The 22130-nt window shown below is 39.7% G+C and overlaps 1 protein-coding gene across 3 annotated transcripts in view; it reads right to left on the bottom strand.

Annotated features, from left to right (window-relative positions):
* Positions 1-22130, bottom strand: part of LOC110081594 (epidermal growth factor receptor) — a 221186-nt gene that overhangs the window by 40257 nt on the left and 158799 nt on the right. For all 3 annotated transcript variants that reach the window (XM_073002558.2, XM_073002557.2, XM_078377449.1), the window contains 4 exons: positions 20750-20949; positions 18731-18863; positions 4547-4646; positions 2813-2970 (listed from right to left, as the gene is read on the bottom strand). In XM_073002558.2, coding sequence (XP_072858659.2) covers positions 2813-2970; positions 4547-4646; positions 18731-18863; positions 20750-20949 — 591 coding nt within the window. The remainder of the gene's footprint in view (positions 1-2812; positions 2971-4546; positions 4647-18730; positions 18864-20749; positions 20950-22130) is intronic.

The following is a 22130-nucleotide window of genomic DNA, read 5'->3' as shown; positions in this document are numbered from 1 at the left end:
TGGATAAAGGAAATCCACTTCTGGCAGTGAGGAAAAGAGGATGGAGTGTGAGAATGTCACTTCTTTAGAACAAATGAAACATGTGATTGGTTTGGAGCAATTTTATTCTATTCTACCCGGGGAACTGTGTTATTTAGTAAGAGACAAAAAACCTAAAAATCTAATGGAAGCAAGTGAAAATGTGGATTCCATAAGTGAGATAAGAAACCCCAGGTTCTCTGAGGTAAAAATTAGTGGGAAAGTGTGGGACAACAGGAGGAGAGGGACCCCACCCAGTAGAGATTGCCTGAGAAGTACCCAAGCTATTGGAAGTCATTTTAAAGGCAAGCCTTTATCTACAGAGCTGAGTCACCTGAAACATAATAGCTCTGAAGGAAAGGTTGGCAAGGCCCTGTATTTCAAATCCAGAGCTAGTAAACAATGTTATGCGTGTGGAGAGAAAGGTCATTTTTGGGCTCAGTGTCGTACCCAAAAGACTAGGGATGTTAACCAGATATAGCATAAGCTCTTTGTTTGGTGAAACAAGCAGGGGCTACATGGTAAATATCACAACAACAACAACAACAACAACAACAACAACAACAACAACAACAACAACAACAGCCAAACAAACAAACAAACAAACAAACAAACAAACAAACAAACAAACAAATGTATGTCTTGTGGCAGAAAACTTTTATAATTCAGTCTTTCTCTCCCTGGGCTTCTTAGTCAACCTTGGCTGACAAAGGGGAAGGGCATTCCCCAAGCCTCTTTCTGGCTGCTTCACAGATTTAAATCCCTCAGTAGTTTATGGTTATATTGTCCTGTGGAAGTGAGTTTTATTGCTGCAATAGAAGCAAAGTTGTTTTCCTCCTCTCCCCTATTCTCCTTCTTTATGTTTCTCCCAGTCAATCCTCAGAAGGGGTGGAATGCTCGCCGGTCTCCCCAGTCTGGGCAGATATAGATCTAGTCACTTTCTCTGAGAGATTGCACCCACTCTCTTCATTGTTTAGGTCCTTAAGAGTTCGATATGTAAAGCAAGCCACTTACTTCAAGTTCAAAATCATTCTGTGTTTTTATGCTAAGATGGTGCCACTCAATTTTTGCTTTAAAAAAAGACTTCAAAGAGAGGCAAATCCAGGCATCTCCCGGCCTTCCTCCCTTCTTAGTAAGATTCTGTTGCTTCAGGCTTTCACTTTTCCTAGAAAAAGTCATTTCATCCTCAAATTGGGGGGGGGGGTAAAAACCGAGTGGTCCCAGTCAGTTTCAGGTAAAGGTTCCCCTTGACATTTTTAGTCCAGTTGTGTCCGACTCTAGGAGGCAGTGCTCATCCCGTTTTCAAGCCGTAGAGCCAGTGCTTGTCTGAAGACAGTTTCCATTGCCATGTGGCCAGCATGATTAGGGAATGCCGTTTTACCTTCCCACCGAGGTGGTACCTGTTTATCTACTCGCATTTCCATGCTTTCGAACTGCTGGGTTGGCGAGGAGCTGGGGCAAAGCAACGGGAGCTCACTCCGTCATGTGGATTCGATCTTACGACTGCTGGTCTTCTGACCCTGCAGCACAAGCTTCTGCGGTTTAGCCCACAGCGCCACTACGTCCTGCAGCGCCACCACGTCCCACATGTCAGTTTCAGGAGCCCTCCTGAAATGAAACTGATGCCACTGCGATGAAGCCCTGCCCCATGTTCTTATATTCTCAAATGACCACTTTAGCTCATGTCCTAGACTTTAGAAAAAGTATGCTAGGATCTGTTAAGACTAGTACAGTATTGCCCTTTGCTTGCACAAAGAATCTTGTGAGTCTCTGAGTTTCAGCTTTGGTATAGAATTCTCCTTCAACACAAAGGATATCCTTTGTAAAAGAGTTTAGTTTAAAATTTTAATTGGGCAATCCTGTGACAGAGAGCCCCTGCATAAATTACATTAACTATACAGCAGGGAGCAGTATAGTTCAAACTCATGAGGATCTTAAAACTGGGGCTGCATTTTGGGCCAACCTACATAAAATTAAGCTTCCATCTGGACATGGTGCCAATAACTGAAAAGAAGATGTACTGTAGGCTTTGAAAATAGTCAAACCAGTCTCAACGCCAAACAGAATAGCCATACTGTGACAGTCATTTATCTCTTAAATCCTATCATTTTCTCAGTTAAAATCCCTGCTTTTTGCCTTATGAAGAAAATTTACTGGTTATCGTTCAGTTTCTATCTTCTACATACTTTTTCTTTTCTTTAAAATCTTGTTTATCTAAAAGCTACTGATTAAATATAATTAACATTATTCACTTTGTATGTAATGATGGTGTAATTATTTGTTTGGTTCACATTCTAATAATAATGGCCCTTATTCACAGTTTCCAAAGCAATATGTGTACCAGAGCACAATTATCCTCTTTTTTTCACACTTATTTAAATTATGCTACACATTTCTCCAAATAAATAGCACAACTGTGAATACATAAGAAAAAAACAAATGAAATGCATTAACTGGGAAAAATGCATTAAAAAGGGCAAGAACTGGAGCAAAGGTATGCAAAAATACATGCAAATTTTTGTGCACACAAGAATATATACGAACATCTACAAATTTTATTCATGCTTATTTTTAAAAATTGGAAGCTGAAATGCAAGCAGTATAAAATAAGCCTTTTCTTGGGGGAAAAAAAAGCAAAACACAGTGTGCCAGATGCATTTATACCTTCAACATATGTTTTGATGTACATGAACTATTTACATTTCTATTACTTTTTGTTTACATAGGGGAAGTGTACAAAGTAACATGTTTTAAGCCCATCTATTTGACATGTTTTAGAAGTATCTCTACTCACCCACGGACACAGTTTGGATGACATAACTGACATACTGAATTTTCATCTGGATATTTCCACACTAAGGTATCATTTTCACCCAACACACCAGCAGGGCATGATTTAACACAATGAGGACCATCCATTACATGGGCACATTTTGTACAGTTGTTTGGACCCTGTAAAAATGAAGTAAAATATGGTTTGTGGAGAGGAACATGTCTCTGTAACCAGTCCCAGTGAACAGTTCAACTGCAACATTTTGCACCAGCTGAAGTTTCTAAACTGTATTCAAAGGCAGTCCCATGCACAGTGTGTTGCAGTGGTCCAAATGGGATCTAACTAAGGTATGTGGCACTGTAGCCAAATCGGACTTTTCAAGGAACAGGCCCAGCTGGCACACCAGGTTTAACTGTGTAGTTGCACTCCCGGTCACTGCCAAGATCTGGACTTCCAAGCTTGGAGATGATTAAAGGAGTACTTCCAAACTCCAAGCCTGTTACTCCAGAGTGAGTTTAACCTTATCCAGTACAGATTTAACCTATTCCCGGATCTGCCTTTTGACTGACGAAGAGCACCTAAGATTTACAATGTTTTTTATGTATTTCCCCTGTATTTTGTTTTACATTTTCTCCATATTTTGTACTAAAGATGAATTGAGAATACCTGTGAATTTTTAATTCTGCATTTTGTGGAAGCATGGGCAGTTTCCACAAAAAACTGAAATGGCGGGACTTTCAACTATATAAAATCTTTCTAACTGACAAATTAAGATTGCAATTCAAACATCTCGTGATTTCCCTCCCTTCTCACCAGCTTGAGCCAAACTTTAATCTCCTACATAGACTATATCACAGTTTCCCAAACACTATGGGCTAGTTATAATTTAAAACACAGTTGCCTAAATCCAATTGCTAGTCTCACCTACTATGGACCTTTGCCAGATTTACTGAATCTCATTAATTCAATGCCTCTATTCCTATTAGATCTAGCAAATACATTTAGTTTAGTAAGAGAAGAACCTAGCTCTTCAAATATTTTGACACTGATCTAATCCTTTTCATTTTATTCTCTTATATTATGAAGAATGTCTGAATTTTTCAGAAGCAAAGGAATGGCTGACTGAGAAAGAATGTGCTCCTTGTCGATTACGTCCCAATGGTATCTGCAGTAATTAGGAACCGGTTCTTTATTATTAGGACTCAGAAGCCAGTTATTAATTTGCCGCTCCAAGCAATAATAATATATTATTATTATTATTATTATTATTATTATTATTATTATTATTATTATTATTATTATTATTATTATTATTATTATTATTATTATTATTATTATTATTATTATTATTATTATTATTATTATTATTATTATTATTATTATTATTATTATGCGTATGATGTTCCTTGGTATTATCTCTCCATATAAAAAGAGTTCCACAGCTTTCTCTCTAAGTGTTATTATTATAAATAAAGATAGGTGAGCTTATCAAGGGACATACTCACCTCATTCTACTAAAAGAGAAGCCTAGAGTGCAACTGATGTGTGAACCCCCCCCCCCCCCAAAATAGAACAAAGAGGATACTCTGGACTTTGCTGGGAGTATTTTGCCCCTAGCCATGTCAATTCGTTCTTGACAAGTACTTGCTCTGTTGCCCTCTGAGCATTTTAACACATACTGTATTAGTTTTTGACTGGGGTATCTGTAGACTGAAGCACTGAAGTAAATAAGTTTTCATAATCATGTACACTTACTGGTCCTTTGCATGTTGGACCAAATTCAGTTGAATTTTGCACCAGGCATTCTGGATGGCATGGGAAGCACATTGAATCTTCTTCAAACTCCCGTGGCTCTCTGATTGGGACAGAAAAAGGAATGCAAGTCAAGAACAGGAACAAATCACATTCAAAATTCAGGGGTCTTCATAACACAACATCAGGCTCATTAGTGAGGCAGCTAACCATCAGGCAGAACTTTATAGGGTGTTCCAAGACCTCACAGAAGCTGCATGTCTTCTGGGGCCCTTAACCAGTTGTTTCTACATGTGAATGGTTTGCAGCCCATTTCCATGCTAAGACTGAGGCCATCTTGACTCCATTAGTAAGGTAATAAGTCATTTCAAGATGTCCAACATCCTGTCTTGGCCAGTTATAGTGGTCGATTTCAGCCTGTGAAGCCTAATGACATAGACAAGGCACTTGCAGGTTCTAAGCCACCCAGAGTAGACCTTTGGTGCCGCTCAGAGTAGACTTTTGGTCTAGATGGGTGGGGTAGAAATCCAATAAAATAAATAAATAAATAAACAGATAGATAGATAGATAGATAGATAGATAGATAGATAGATAGATAGATAGATAGATAGATAGATAGATAGATAGATAGATAGATAGATAGATAGATAGATAGATAGATAGATAGATAGATAGATAGATAGATAGATAAGGCCACCACCTCCCACTCAGACCCATGCTCTTCCTGGCTTTTTAAAACAGCCAAGGAGGTGACGGTTGAATGGGCCACTTAGATCATAAACTCCTCCCTGTAGGGCAGATATATGTCCTCCTGCCTGAAGGAGACAATTATCTGGCCCTCCTTAAAAAGGCCAGTTTGCTGACAGACAATTTAAATAACTATCACCCTGTTGCCAGTATACCGTGGCTGACAAATTGCAAGCATTCTTGGAAGACATAGTTTTGATCCATTTCAATTGGAGTTCAGACCATGCCATGGGATAAGGACAATTCTGGTCATCCTGCCTGATTACCTGTTATGAGAGGCTGACAGGGAGAGTGTGACCCTGTTGGTTCTCCTGGATCTCTCAGTGGCTTTTAGTACCATTGACTACAGCATCCTCCTGGACTAGCTGTCAAATTTGGTGATCTGGGGTAAAGCATTATGTTGGCTTCAATTCTTTCTTAAGGACCAATGTCAGATGGTTCAATTTATGCTGTTTTGTCTCAATGAGTCCTACCATGTGGAGTTCCACAAGGATTCTCTGTGATGGCCACCTCTCTATGGAATACATTACTGATGGAGGTGGCTAGACTCCCACCCTACTAATGTTTAAATGGGCAATAAACATTGCTCTTCAGCCAGACTTTTGAGAATCTTTTTATTTAATTATTATTTAACTCTTTAATTGTATGATTTATGTTATTCTCATCGTCATCTTGGGATCTGTATACATTTGTCTGTTTATATGGGTGGGCTATAGGGATGGGGGCTTTCTTTTGTTGTTTTCATCTTGTTCAAATTTTGTCGTAAGCTGGTCAGCTGCCACTAGATGGATGGGATAGAAATTCAACAAGTAAGTAAGTAAGTAAGTAAGTAAGTAAGTAAGTAAGTAAGTAAGTAAGTAAGTAAGTAAGTAAGTAAGTAAGTAAGTAAGTAAGTAAGTAGAGAGCAGGACACTTTGGTTTGTCCAGAGGACTAGAAATAAAGATAGAAGCCAATTATGATACAGCACAGGAATGGGCAACTTTCAAAACCTCACTAAGACACTCAGTCACCTCAATAACGCTGACAGAGTGTTTCGTTGCATCAACAAGCTATGCATCCACACGTTAAGAGGCTGAGGGTTCCAAGGCAGTTTATTATTTAAATTCAGTATTGGGCAAAAACAAAACAAAAACAAAACCATGATCACATAATGACAAGAAGTGGTATGAAGCTCCTTCCAGGAGAGCAAAAGAAGGAATGGGTGTTGTCAAGTATCCAGCAGCTCACATTATATTGTTAGTCCATGCAGTTTGGCTTGGTGGATCACTCACTGGAAACTGCCCTACACCTGGTCAAAGCTACCTGTCCCTCAAATGTAAGAATCCTCATCACTGAACAGGGATAGCTCTCCTGGACCTTTTATATCAAGCTGATTTTTTAAACTGAGATCTTCTGCTTACAAATCTATGTCCTGCCACTATACTATATAATATCATGTGCCATCAAGTCAATCCTAACTTATAGTGACCCTTTTCAGGGTTTTCCAGGTGGAGAATACTCAGTTGTTGTTTACCATTCCCGTCTTCTGGGGGTGCCCTGGGACTTAAACTTCTTTATTCAAAAATAATCCATATCACATGCCTTGCACATGGTCTATACACAGTGGCTGAAGAGATTCAAAGTAACTATCCTGATGTAGATAAGAGCTTCATTTCAAGTACAAAAGTTCAAAGCAATTGCTCCTACTTTGGCTCTCCCTCCTCAACCTGTCATGACATTTGGGGCACTTGGATGGATGCGGCTATGTATTTTTCTACAAATTATGATTACTGGCTGCGGATGGTTAAAGAATCTGACTATTGTGACTCTTCCTTCATCAAGACTGTGAAAGATTAGTGATAAACTGGAAAGAGTGCTACAACCTAATCTGGGATATTCTATGCTTTGCAAAAGAAGTAACATTCTAAATTGATGTTGTGGGTTTTTCGGGCTCTTTGGCCATGTTCTGAAGGTTGTTCTTCCTAACGTTTCGCCAGTCTCTGTGGCCGGCATCTTCAGAGGACAGCAAATTGTGCTCCAACAAATTTGCTGTCCTCTGAAGATGCCGGCCACAGAGACTGGTGAAACGTTAGGAAGAACAACCTTCAGAACACAGCCAAAGAGCCCAAAAAACCCACAACAACCATTAGATCCAGGCCGTGAAAGCCTTCGCGAATACATTCTAAATGGACTTGAAGCAAAATTTGATGACTTCAAGCCAGAATTTTTTCCAGATGAGTTGGCTTTTTTCAAATTTGTTCCTATAACCTCTTGTAATGTCAAGCAGAGTTTGTCAAGGTACAAGAACATATCGAGAGACAGAAGGAGCTTTGAATTTGATAATATCAAGAGGCACATTATCATCCAATGCAATTCTGCTGTTGAGAAAAATTAATCCAAGTATGACCAAAATATTCTTTTGAATCCTTCAATACTAGCACTTCTGCAATGGAATCAAAGAACAAACCTTTTAATTTTTATCTGTGTCTATATGCACATACTAAAATTGGGTGCTAAAAAGTCTCATTTTTGGCCATATTTAAACTACATAAGTGCTTGTGTATTTCTGACTTTTTTAGGTCTCAGAAATTCTTGCCTTATTTATTAAAATATAAAAATTGGGAGCAGATGGTCCTGTCATTACATCTCAAGCAATTTATCAGTAATTAAGTTATGTCTGTGTAATAAGATATTTGGTATGCAGGTCAAAATATTACCTGGAGGATGTTTACTTCAAAAATATAACATATGCTGATAGAATCTTTTAGAAACATTTGCTTCCACGTATTCTGTTTTGATTGTTTTTTAAGACTAGGCATACAGCTTTAGAAAGAGATAGCAGGAGGGAAAGCAAGAAAAATATTTGTTGTTGTTAGTGCCAACATTACGAACTGGACATTAAGAGAATGATAAAAAGTTGTTCTTGTTGCAGGATGATAATTGTTGATTTGGTTCCAAAGAAGTGAATTTCTAGTGCTACACTCCCAACGGAAGTTTGTGTTTCTCTCTTTTAAAAAAATTATTAACTACAACAACTGATAAACATTAAAACATCTAACAAACAAAAACTTTAAAAAACAAAAAACAAAACCCACCAAGCTACATATACAGCAAACCCCGCTACTGGGATCATTAGGGAATACTGTAACTGCTTAAACCATTTCCCCTTCTGGGCTCCTTTCCCCTTCCAAAATTGCACAGGCTCACGTGTTAAACTTTGTCCCTTCTTCTTTATAAATACAAAAAGAAATAAATTTCCCCCATATACCTACTTATCCCTTTCTTAATCTTTAAGTTTAATGTAAGTTTATTATTGAGATATCCCAGATTTCTCTACATCTATCACCTAAAAGTATATTGTGTGTTGATTTCCAGTTTCCAGCAATAATCAATCTTGCCAATGTTCACAGATTAGAAACTAGTTCTCTCATCATCCACTTCTCTATCTCCTTTTCAAATATTGATAAAAGTGCTATTTTATGACATACAGCTAAATTTAAATTGCCACCTTGGTGTCTTTTAAAGGATAAAGGCAGGAAAAAATATTTTTTAAAAAATAAAATTTTATTATTTTTTCAAAAAACTTGTTGACAAAATTATATATATACATATATATATATATAAAATCACATTTCAAACATATATGAAAATAAGTGCCTATTTTCTGGCACCCTTTCAGACACATCTTAGTACAATTATCATCTATATAAGTTTCACTGGAGGGAGAAAGACAGGACAGAAATATTTTAAATAAGCAAATTGTAAAAGTTATTTATCCTTATTGACACAGATCTCAATGTTCTAATAGTTCATATCTTTTTCCAAGCAATACAGTAGCTCCACTGGCTACCAATCCATCTCCAGGCACAATTCAAAGTGCTTGTTTTAACGAATAAAGCCGTAAATAGCTTGGGTTCAAGCTATCTAAAAGACTGTATCTCACTACCCACGTATTCAGATAATCAGGAGAAGCCTTTCTCTCCATCCTTCCACCGTCACAGTCATCTTTGGTGGGGACATGGGAGAAGGCCTTCTCTGTTGCTGCTCTCAGACTCTGGAACTCCCTTCCATGGGAGGCCACGTTAGTCCCATCTTTGCTGTCTTTACACAAGGAGATTAAAACCTTTCACTTCAGACAGGCTTTCCATTAAATGACTGGTTGATGAAGGGGATTTTTAAAAAGGGATTACTATATTCTGTTGTTTTACTTGTGCTTTAAATATTGCTCTTATTTAACAAGTTTTTGTATGATACCTGTTTAATTCTTTTTCATTGTAATAACATTATTTTAACTTTTAACTTTTAATACTGTAAGCCAGCTTGGATCCTTTTGGAGACAGGTAGCAAACGAACAAACAAACAAACAAACCGGCATCCACAGAAATACTTTATACTGTGTTTCACCAAAATGGCAGCTATCAGCTTCGTGTTCCTTCTCCAGACCACTGTTTGATAGCAGAGATCAGCATACACTTAGACCACTGTAAAATTTCATCTCTAAACTTCACATTGTCTTCAGCACTGCCCTCTGCAAATCCACATAGGTAAAGGTTCCCCTTGACATTTAGTCTAGGGTGCGGTGCTCATCCCTGTTTCCAAGCCATAGAGCCAGTATTTGTCCAAAGGCAGTTTCCGTGGTCACGTGGCCAGCACGACTAGACACAGGACACTGTTACCTTCCCACCGAGGTGGTGCCTATTTATCTACTTGCATTTACATGCTTTTGAACTGCTAGGTTGGCGAGGAGCTGGGACAAGCAACAGGCGCTCAATCAGTCGTGTGGATTTGATCTTACAACTGCCGGTCTTCTGACCCTGCAGCACAGAGGCTTCTGTGGTTTAACCCACAGCGCCACCACGTCCGTTAGCAAATCCACATAGCTTCACATTTTTTCTCTGCTGTCTATATAACAGTTCTTTGCCAATTTCAGTAAGGTTACCTCCATGCATCTATATCTGCCTAGTATTAGCTCTGACCTTTCTAGTAATCTGTTTGACTTCCAAATTTAGTGTTTTTACTTCATCTTTAACTTGTCATATTGTTTTATATTGCCTTAATGCCAATCACAGGTTTCGCAGCTTCTGCATGTAACTCTTTTAGCTCTGCTTTAATTTCCTGAAAATTCTGGTCCATCATTTTCTTTATTTCAGAAAGCAATTCAGCATTTCCTTAGGCATCTTCAACTTAGAAACAGCTCTTGGGTTTTCTTGAATAAGCTCCTCATTAACGGGCACTGGTTTTATAACAAGTCCAGGCAATGAGGGTACAAAAGGTTTCACTTCCTCTTTGTTCTTCTTCTTATCTCTACCTAAAATCTCCAAGCAAGCTTCAGAGTTGTTGGCTATTTTAACAGCTTCAACCCTTGTTAACCTTTTTGCACTAAAAGTAGACTGCTGCAAAACAGATAAGGCGTGTGATATTTCATGTTTCCAAGCCTTTTCTTTCCTCCCTTTTTCTGCCACTGAAACATTCAAGCTGCTCTAACAGAGTTTTCATGGAGAAAACTAAATACAATCCTCCATACCTTAACTAGCATGTGGCAAGAAGCAGCATTTCTTCTTCTTTCAAAACATAATAATTCCTCATTGTTTCAAACTATTTCAAAGGGAATCTATTTAATTCTTAATCAACAGTTCATGGAGCTTCATGGATCAACTTGCTGGTTGTATCTAACTAGAAACACAACACCCTGGATGTTTGTGTTTATTGAACTGTAGAAAATCTTCTAGCATTGCAAGTTATTTTTAAAACTAAAGGGATTTATGAAACTTTTGGTGTTCCCTGCTATTTTGTTGTGTACAGTTTCGAGTTTACATATTTTTTTTACTTATAATATAAAAATCAAAAGAAAACTTTATAAACTGTGACTTTCAACTTCTGTTTCTGATATGGCACAGGGGAGGAGATATTTTTAAAAGGGGTTTAAAGATTCCACAAAGAAACTCATCACACATTAAAAAGAATGTGTTGATAATTACATATTTTATTTATTTTATTTGTTTAAACCTGGTGAACAAGCTACTATTCTAGGTGGCTTCCAAAAAATAACAAGAATATAAAGCCTCCAGTCTAGGAAGAACTTCTGACTCAGAATGGCGAAGCATGGGCTATGAAGGTGGTGACAACGAGAGGGATTTGGTTTTTGGGACTACAAGCTAAGCTTCCTGGAAGAAGGACTGCTAGCAATAGACGGCTGCATCTAGCAAGGACTGGGAAGAATGTGTTTGGTCACAGCACGAAGAACTTTATAAGGAGGGCTTTGGAATTGGAAGGGAAACTCTAGGCGAGAGTGACCATGTCCTTCTAGAATTCTTGATTTCAAAGGAATCGAAAGCAGAGTGTAGTCGCACTCTTCTGCTGGATTTTTAAAAAGCCAATTTTAATAATCTCAGAACAAGGATAAGTAAGGTCCCATGGCAGGAGATTCTAACAAGAAAAGGAGTGCAAGAAGGGTGGGAGCTTCTATAAAAAGAAATTCCAAAGGCACAGCTACAAACAATTTCAACAGGAATAAAAGGGGGGAGGCAGCAGAAAAGGCAAGTGTGGCTTCACCAAAAGCTCAGGGAGCAGCTAAAAACCAAAAAAGACATGTACAGGAAGTGGAAAGAAGGTAATGCCACCAAGGATGAGTACAGACAAGTAGCAAGGAAATGCAGGGATGGCATTAGGAGGGCAAAAGCTGAGAATGAGATGAGGTTAGCTAGAGACACTAAAAGCAATAAAAAGCATTCTTCTGGTATGTGAGTAGCAAAAGACAAACAAAAGACATAGTGCCACAGTTATGCAATGGAGATGGAAAAATTATAACAAAGGACAAAGAAAAGGCAAAGGTACTCAATTCCTATTTTAGTTCAGTCTTTTCCCATAAAACAGATTATGAACTTCCAAACAAATGGGAAGTGGAAGTGGGAGGGCCAGGATTGCAGCTGGAGATTGATAAATAAATAGTCAAGGAATACCTTACCACCTTGAATGAGTTCAAATTTCCAGGGCCGAGAGTACTGAAGGAACTGGCTGAAGAACTCTCAGAACCGCTATCCATTATTTTCTAGAAATCATGGGAAACGGGCGATGTGCCAAAGGATTGGAGGTGGGCTAAAGTTGCCCCTATCTTCAAAAAGGGCAAAAAAGAGGAACCTGGGAACTACAGGCCAGTTAGCCTGACATCAGCCCCAGGCAAAATTCTGGCACAGATCATAAAATGGTCATTGTGCAAGCACCTAGAAAACAAGGCAATAATAACTAGAAGCCAACATGGATTTGTCAAGAATAAATCCTGCCAAACTAATTTGATCTTGTTTGTTGATCAGACAACCTCCCTGATAGAGGGAATGCTGTAGACATAATATATCTTGACTTCTATTCAGCACTGGTTAGGCATCACCTTGAGTATTGTGTCCAGTTCTGGACACAGCACTTCAAGAAGGATGCTGACAAACTGGAACAAGTTCAGAGGAGGGTGGCAAGGATGATCAGGGGGCTGGAAACCAAGCCTTATGAGGAAAGGCTGAAATAATGGTGCATGTTTAGCTTTGAGAAAAGATTATTGCAAAATACAAGCTTCAGGGAACCCAACAAAAATCTGTACACATAGATATCACCAGATGACAAACAGAAAAATCAAATAGAGTACATAGAAGCAAAAGATAGGCAAGCTGCATTCTCTCTGCAAAAAAAAAAAAAAAAAAAAGACCAGAAGTGAACTATGATACAGACCATGAACTATCAATATCAAAATTTAGACTAAAGCTGAAGAACATTGATTAAAGCAATGTCTTGGCTTTATCACTTCTTGACTACTGATAGGTCCTCTGAGGGAGCTGGGAATTTCAGTAGAATCAAAATTAGCTAGGTTGTTAACTAGTGCATGGCATCATGATCATACAAACCTGATACTAAAATACTTGCATTGGTTGTCATCTGGGCCAAATTCAAGGTGATTATTTTAACCCTTGGGGCCTGGCTAACTAATACACTCCCTATCTTGTTAGGCCTGCCTAACAAGCACATGGAAACGGGCCTTTTCCTGCATGGATCCAAGACTATGGTATCCACTCTCTTCCAAGCTGTGCTGTTTCCACTCTACTAAATGCAAGAAGAGAATTAAAACACCTTTTTAAAAGCAGCATATGATTTCTAAACTGTCCTGCTGTGTTGTACTTAATCTGCATCTTTTCTGATTGTAATATTTTAACAATCCTGACTGGTAAACCCCAATGCTGGCAGCATTTTTACCCAGTTTGATCAGATAGCCAAGATCCACAGTGACTGGAGCATGGCTGTCATCATTTCAGTATAAAAAATTGGATAATGTCTGAACCCACCATCTATCACCCAATCAGTAAGCAACTTTTATGCAATGCATCTGGGCTGGGCATTCTGGGACTGGCTAAACTGGGAACACATTCCAATGAAGAAACAAGCAGATCTTACGGCAGGCCACTGAACAAGTGATCAATGGTTGATTCTACAATACATGATAGAAAAATATAGCTTCTATCCCCCTGGGACACTTGATGGCTCCTTTGTTGACTTCCAAATAGACAAGGGGATGAATATAGAAATGAATTGGGATATATCCCTGATTTGTCAGATATTTGTTGCTTCATATTCTTGAGGTCCAGAGACCCCCACGAATATGAAGCAACAAATATAACCCTTTTATATTTGTCCCTTTGTCTATCCCTACCTGCTTATGCCCCCGCGGATCAGCTGTTCCTCAGAGGCATGAGAGGGGTTTTCCCTTTGGGCGGCTTGTTAAGGCCTGCCTGAAGGGAATCCCACCCCACCCACCCCCCGTTTACAAAGATGGGGGGAGTGCTTTGCTCAGGCTTTCCCAGCTTTCTATGCATCTGTGGCATAGACGGGAAGCCTGACCAAAGGACTTCTCCCCGCTGTCTCTGCAAACAGCAAGGGGGGAATCACTTCAGTCAAGCTTCCCCCATCTTTCTATGCCTGGGCGTAGAAAGATAGTAGGGTGGGGGATTGCCTTGATCAGGCTTTCCCCCTCCTTCTATGCCTGGGTGGGCATAGAAAGACAAGGCAAGTGGGACCCTGTCGTTCCAAAGGCAGCAGGGTGGGAGGTCACTTGAATCAGCCTTCCCCTGTCTTTCTATGACCGGGCTGGCATAGAAATACAAGGTAACTGAGAAGAAGGAGAAAGCCTGATGAAAGTGATCCCCCACCCCACTGTCTTTGCAAAGACAGCAGGGTTGGGTGGGGTCCGCTTGGCTCTCACTTCCACTCTTCACCTGGGTATAGAAAGACAAAGGAAGCCTGATGAAAGTGATCCCCCACCCACGACGTCTTTGCAAAGACAGCAGGGTTGGGGATCGGTTTGGTCCCACTTCATTCTTTTTCTATCCCTGCCCAGAAACCTGACTGAAGCGACCCGCCACCCCACTGTCTGACAGCAGGGGAAATCGCCTCAAGGCTGCTCTTAGCAAAAGCTAAGTTGCTGGAACTGAAATCATGGTTCCAGCAGTCCAGCGTCTGTTTTGGTGGAAGGCACCACGGAGCAGAAGTATGCAGCCTGGCCAGGTAAGCGACAGTGGGAAGGGGGTGGGGGCAGGCTGTGGGGACGGGGAGCTTTCTTTCTTTTTCTCTATATAGCCCCATAGACTTTCTTTAAAAAAAGACCCACTGAACTGATGAACTGGTTCGTGGTTCATCAGGCCACTGGGAGGCAATTTGTGGTTCGTGGGTCATCCCTATCTCTGCTTCCAATCAGTCTTTGACAGCACTCAGGAGACAAACTGTGGCCCAAATTCAAAGGCTTCTCTGTGGATTGCAGTCTTTTTATTTAGTCATCTGAACACTATATGATAATGTCTTTAGAGTCAGATGCAATTTTTTTGGTTTGTTTAATCGTTAAGTCGTCTCCGATCCTTTGTGACCCAATGGACCAGAGCACCCCAGGGTCCTCCTGTCTTCCACTGCCTCCCAGAGTTTGGTCAAATTCATGTTGGTAGCTTCAGTGATACTGTCCAATCATCTCGTCCTCTCTCCTCCCCTTCTCTTGCATTCACACTTTCCCAACATCAGGGTCTTTTCCAATGAGTCTTCTCTTCTCATGAGATGGCCAAAGAATTGGAGCCTTAGTTTCAGGATCTGTTCTTCCAGTGAGCACTCGGGATTGATTTCATGCAAAATGGATAGGTTTGTTCTCTTTGAAGTCCAGGGGACTCTCTAGAGCCTCCTCCAGCACCAAAATTGAAAAGCATCAGTTCTTCGGCAGTCAGCCTTCTTTATGGTCCAGTTCTCACTTCCATGCATCGCTACTGGGAAAACCATAGCTTTGACTATGTGGACCTTTGTTAGCAAGGTGATGTCTCTGCATTTTAGGATACTGTCTAGGTTTGTCATCTCTTTCCTCCCAAGAAGCAGGTGTCTTTTAATTTTGTGGCTGCTGTCACCGTCTGCAGTGATCATAGAGCCCAAGAAAGTAAAATCTGTCACTGCCTCCATATCTTCCCCTTCTATTTGCCAGGAAGTGATGGGACCAGTGGCCATGATCTTAGTTTTTTTGCTGTTGAGCTTCAGACCATTTTTTGTGCTCTCCTCTTTCACCCTTATTAAGAGGTTCTTTAATTCTGCCTCACTTTCTGCCATCAGAGTGGTATCATCTGCATATCGGAGGTTGTTGATATTTCTTCCGGCAATCTTAATTCCATCTTGTGATTCCACCAGTCCAGCCTTTCACATGATGTATTCTGCATATAAGTTAAATAAGCTGGGGGACAATATACAGCCTTTTCGTATTCCTTTCCAAATTTTGAACCAATCAGTTGTTCCATATCCAGTTCTAACTGTTGCTTCCTCTCCCACATATAGATTTCTCAGGAGATAGATAAGGTGGTCAAGCACTCCCATTTCTTTAAGGACCTGCCATAGTTCGTTGTGGTCCACACAGTCAAAAGCTTTTGTGTAGTCAATGAAGCAGAAGTAGATGTTTTTCTGGAACTCTCTGGCTTTCTCCATAATCCAGTGCATATTAGCTATTTGGTCTCTAGTTTCTCTGCCCCTTCTAAATCCAGCTTGTACTTCTGGAAGTTCTCGTCCACATACTGCTGAAGCCTACCTTGGAGGATTTTGAGCATAACCTTGCTAGTGTGTGAAATGTACAGTAGTTGGAGCATTCTTTGGCACTGCCCTTCTTTGGGATTGGGATGTTGACTGATCTTTTCCAGTCCTCTGGCCTCTGCTGAGTCTTCCATACTTGCTGGCATATTGAGTGTAGCTCCTTAACAGCGTCATCTTTTAAGATTTTAAATAGTTCAATTGGAATGCCATCCCCTCCACTGGCCTTGATGTTAACCATGCTTTCTAAGGCCCACTTGACTTCACTCTCCAGGATGTCTGGCTCAAGGTCAGCAACCACACTATCTGGGTTGCCCGGGACATCCAGATCTTTCTGGTATAATTCCTCTGTGTATTCATACCACCTCTTCTTGATGTCTTCTGCTTCTGTGAGGTCCCTACCATTTTTTCCTTTATAATGCCCATCTTTGCACAAAATGTTCCTTTAATATCTCCAGTTGTGCAATACACAAGGCCATTTAACCCATACAGTACCAGTCAGAAGAGGAGTGAAACAGTAATGGATCTTAGCTCCACTTCTATTCAATCTCTAGGTAAACTCACTCTATTTTGATGTAATCCTGACTTCCACGCACCTAAACTGGCAAAAAGGCCAATCCCTGCATTACTGTATGCTGTCAATATAGTAATTCTATTCTTTTTAGAAGTAGGGCTGAAAACAGTCTTTCTGGCATTTAAAAGATATTGTGTGAAGGCCATTTTGAAATCAATAAGAAAGAAAGGAAGGAAGGAAGGAAGGAAGGAAGGAAGGAAGGAAGGAAGGAAGGAAGGAAGGAAGGAAGGAAGGAAGGAAGGAAGGAAGGAAGGAAGGAAGGAAGGAAAAGAAAGAAAGAAAGAAAGAAAGAAAGAAAGAAAGAAAGAAAGAAAGAAAGAAAGAAAGAAAGAAAGAAAGAAAGAGTAAAAATTCTTGTATTTACCTAAAGGTTCACCAACCACAAATGGCAAATTGACTTATATGATAGTAAACAGGTTAAGAACTATAAATACTTGAGGGGTAGTTTTCCAGTTAACAAGGCTGTGCAGAACACAATGGGCCATGTCATCAGGAATGTCCACAGATCTGTTCTGCCACTTTGAGATTCTTCTTCTTGAAAGGGGGCTCATGCATATCACTAGCCTTAAAAATTTATTATGGTAAAGTGTGGTTAAACTGGCTTGATAGGATGAAGTGGTGGAGGGCCCTTGACCCAGCAAAGGTGAACATTGCTAGAAAAAAGGTAGCATGTAAGATGAGACAATTTGTAGTGGAATCTAGAAGGAAGGTTACTGCACAACCTGAATTATCATTACAAGTAGCTGAGATTTTTTGCCTGGTGTTCACCTTTTGAAGTGGGGTTACATAATGTAAAGAACAACTGTGTGCTTGGTTGCATATACAGTACTTCTAGCTCGCCTTCACTGGTTGCCCGTTACCTCCTGGATCAGGTTCACTGTTTTGACACTCATGTACAAAGCCCTCCATGGTTTTGGCCTCCAACAATTGTCTTTTATTAATGTCATCTGCCTGATCCAGAAGGTCATGTCAATCGAGACTCCTCCAGGTAGGCATCCCTTGTAGGGTCTTCTTTGCGGTGGCTCAACCTTGTAGAAACTTCCAAAGGAGCTCTGCCTAGCCCCACCCCCTGCTGATATTTAGGAGGCAACTGAAGACCTGGCTTTACAGGGATGCTTTCCACACTGATTCTGGCTGATCACCTTTCCCTTTTTCCTTCCATCTGCTTTGATTCCTATGATTGTTTTGCGGCATCTGCTTTTATGGTTATTTGCATTTTGCTTTTAGTGTTTTATGGGGCGTGGTGGCACTGTGGGCTAAACCGCAGAAGCCTGTGCAGAAGACCAGCAGTCATAAGATTGAGTCCACACGGCGGAGTGAGCTCCTGTCGCTTTGTCCCAGCTCCTCGCCAACCTAGTAGTTCGAAAGCATGCAAATGCAAGTAGATAAATAGGTAACACCTCAGTGGGAAGGTAAAATGGCATTCCCTAGTCATGCTGGCCATGTGGCAATGGAAAGTGTCTTCGGACAAGAGCTGGCTCTACGGCTTGAAAACGGGATGAGCACTGCCCCCTAGAGTCGGACACGACTGGACTAAAAATGTCAAGGGGAACCTTTACCTTTACCTTTTTAAAGTTTTTTTTATCTTATTTATCATCTTTTATATTTGTTGTAACCACCCAGAGTAGTGCCTCAGCACTAATGAGGGCGAGATACAAATGCAATCAATCAATCAATCAATCAATCAATCAATCAATCAATCAATCAATCAATCAATCAATCAATCAATCAATCAATCAATCTCATTGTAACTATACACAACTATAGACTGGGATTCTTGAATTTTGTTTGAATAGAACAATCTTACCCTTGAAAAATACTGCACTCCTTGACACATTCCCGTTGGCGTGTGAAGTTTCGACAGGAATAACACTGAGAGGGCCCTGGACCCCAGCAGCCTGTGTCAGAGCAGAACAGATGACAAACCTGTCCTGTAGCAGCTAGGAAAGAGATAAAAATTTAAAAACATATACTATGGTATTAAAAATTTCAAAAATGGAGTCTACATTGGCTGGGATGCATGATTTAATCTCCAATGATATTTCTTTTTTTAAAAAAGCTAAAATTAATGAAATCACTGGACTAGGAATTATTCATTCTTCCTACGTCAAACCAGAAGCAACCACTCTCACACAGTTGCTCCCTTTGATATGCAAGTTATCAACATAGCAGTACCCCTTGCTCTTCACAGTCTTCAACTCTAGTTGAAGTAAAGCTCCAAAGCCTTTCAAAGCAGGGGCTGCATTTCTTCCATATGACTGACTTGAGGGGAGTGAAGCTGAGAGATTGGGACACGTGGGAAGGCCATAGACTGTTCACTCTGTGATTTGCAAGGAAAATAAGTGCCTGGCAGAAAGTGATTTGGAAGACCATGTATTTGGCAACAGGCATAGGCTATCAGTGAGACAAAGGGTCAACCTGAATGTATTAATAGTAGCCTACAAAGCTATAATTTGTTCAGGATCCAAGTAGTTAATGTACCATCTGATACTATATCTACCCATCTAGGGTTTAAAACCAGAAAATCTCTGCTTCTGGTGATTCAGAGCAGTAGACTATAGGGCTACCAGAAGTAACTTTTTTCCCCTTTGATGGCATCAGAATGTTCTTCCATCAGATACAGTCAACCCTCGACTTACGAACGGCCCTATTTACAAACATTTCGACATACAAACCACTCTGATAGGGAAATATTCCCTTTACTTGCAAACTTGGATTCAAGTTACGAACTTTTCAACTTACGAACGTCCTTCTGGAATGGATTAAGTTTGTAAGTCGAGGGTTGACTGTATCTGGTCATCCCCCACATCTAACTACATAAGCTTTCAAGGAACAAACAAGTATGTAATTTGTCTTTGTACTGCTTTTGTTGTATTTTATGAAACATTTGTAATTGTTGACTTTACACATGAGCACTTTGTAAGTTTAGATTTTTGAGTTTAGAAATCTGTAGTTTTAACAGTGTATTTGCGATGTAGATAGGAACGTCTCTGAGATCTGATGAGAATCAATCAATCAAACAAACAAACAACACAAACCAACCAACCAACCAACCAGAATGTCTTCTTAGAAGACCTGTATTATCAACCATACTTAGTCACAGCTTTACTGTATATATGACAATCTCAGGAACAGAAAGATACTATGAAATGGAAGAGCAAAGAGGGGGAAAAAGTTAATGGAGTCCCACAGGAGCAGAAGGGCTCAGTGTGCAGATTCCAGAGGCTACCACCATAATGTCTGGGGTAATCCATCAGGATAAATAAGGAAAATATAAAATCAGCCAAACAAGAATAACAACAATCAAAATGAATGTATAAAAACTGAATCCTTATAAACAAAGCAGGAGTAAAAGAAAATATCAGCACCAAAAAACACATAAAACTTTAAAAATGCAGAGGGATAATATTATCTTGATCCTGGCACCAGAAGTCAGTAAGACTGTCATAATGCATATTCCTGTGATATTTTATGACTAGGAAACTTCACAGAAAAGGTTCTCTGGCTGTGACCTGCCTAACTTCTGAAGGAAGAAGCATCAGAACAGGGTCTCTGAAAGTAATCCCAAAAGACAGTTTACAAGGGAGAAAGTGATTTTTACATCCTGCTGTGTCAGGTTTTAAAGCTCAATAGGATTATGAGACCTAAAATAAAATTCAAACAGAAGGAAAAACAATATGCTTAAGTGAAATCTGATGTGAGTGTATCACAGCATGCATAGTATAAAGAAAATGTGGCTGATCAACAATAAATACAACTATGTAAAGTAATCCCCCCCCCGCCAAATATACAGCTTATTATGAGTGTTATGACTCTATTAACTTACTACATATGCTTTCATTTCCATTTTTGGAAATTTTTGTTTTCTGGTTTTCTGTTACAAAAAGTTTTCTCCAATCGACTGTATTATCAAAGCACAGGTGTTCATTTCTCAAAATGCCAACATCTCCATCACTTATTTCTCTGAGCGAGCGCAATCCCAAAGAACTTATATTTAGGTTTGTGATAGCAAGAGCATATCGACCTCTAAAATGAGAAGAAGGAAAACGTAAGAAGAAACAAGTAGGGGAATTTTTTTTCACATAATTGTATTTTTCTTACTTACTTATTTTATTTTATTTATTTATTTGATTTATATTCCTCCCTTCTGGCAGCCAAGGCCATTCTGGGCCGTTTACAACAAATAACAAATAACAACAAAGTAACAAAATAGCAAATAGCAACATTAATACATAGGGGCGAAAATAAAAAATCATAAAGTGGAGTGAGGATTATAATATAATAAATACTGTACAGTTAAAAGAGGAGAAAAATTCTCTTGATTATTCATAGATAAAAATAGTTTGGAGTAAAATAATTGTAAAACATCAAAAACAGTCTGATCTATTTCAAATAGAAAAAAATACATAAATAAAAATACAATAATTCCAGGCCCAGAACTTGCAAGATCTCCTTCAAGAGTTCACAGAAGGAAAAATCTGGCTAGGTGCAGTTTCCTCATCACGGCACTTCCGAGACAGAAAAGGCCACATTTGACTCCAGTGCGTGCATCCCACGAGGTACTAGTCCTGTATTAAGTACTGGTTAGACCTCATCTTGAATACTGTGTCTAGTTCTCGACGCTGCACTTTAAGAAGGATGTCCACAAACTGGAGCAAGTTCAGAGGAGGGCAACAAGGATGATCAGGGGACTGGAAACCAAGCCCTATGAAAAAACACTGAATGAACTGGGCATGCTTAGCGTTTAGAAAAAAAGCCTGAGGGGAAAAAATAATAACACTTTTCAAACACTTTAAATTTAGTCATAGAGTGGAGGAGTATATTCTGTTCCTAATCATCCCAGAGTGCAGGACACATAATAATGGCCATAAGATACAGGAACCAAGATTTAGGTTGCCTATCAGGAAAAACTTCTTAACTGTTACCACAGTGTGATAACAGAAGCAGTTTCCTTGAGAGGCGGTGAGAGCTCCAATGCTGGAGGCATTCAAGAGAAAATTGGACAACCCTCTGGCAGAGCTGCTTGGAGTTGAATTCCCGCACTGAGGAAGGGGTTAGACTCGGTGGTTTTATAGAACCCTTCCAATTCAATTATTCTACACTAACCTGAACAGAAACTTTGGTTTGAGGCTACTGGGATTCACACTGAAAAGATCACTGCTCATATCTTATATCCTGTCCTGTCCCCAGTAACAACTTAAAGAAAA

Source organism: Pogona vitticeps, chromosome 6 (assembly GCF_051106095.1).
Source record: "Pogona vitticeps strain Pit_001003342236 chromosome 6, PviZW2.1, whole genome shotgun sequence".
Classification (NCBI taxonomy): domain Eukaryota; kingdom Metazoa; phylum Chordata; class Lepidosauria; order Squamata; family Agamidae; genus Pogona; species Pogona vitticeps.
The sequence above is the reverse complement of the archived record's forward strand: the minus strand, read 5'-3'. Positions and strand labels throughout refer to the sequence as shown.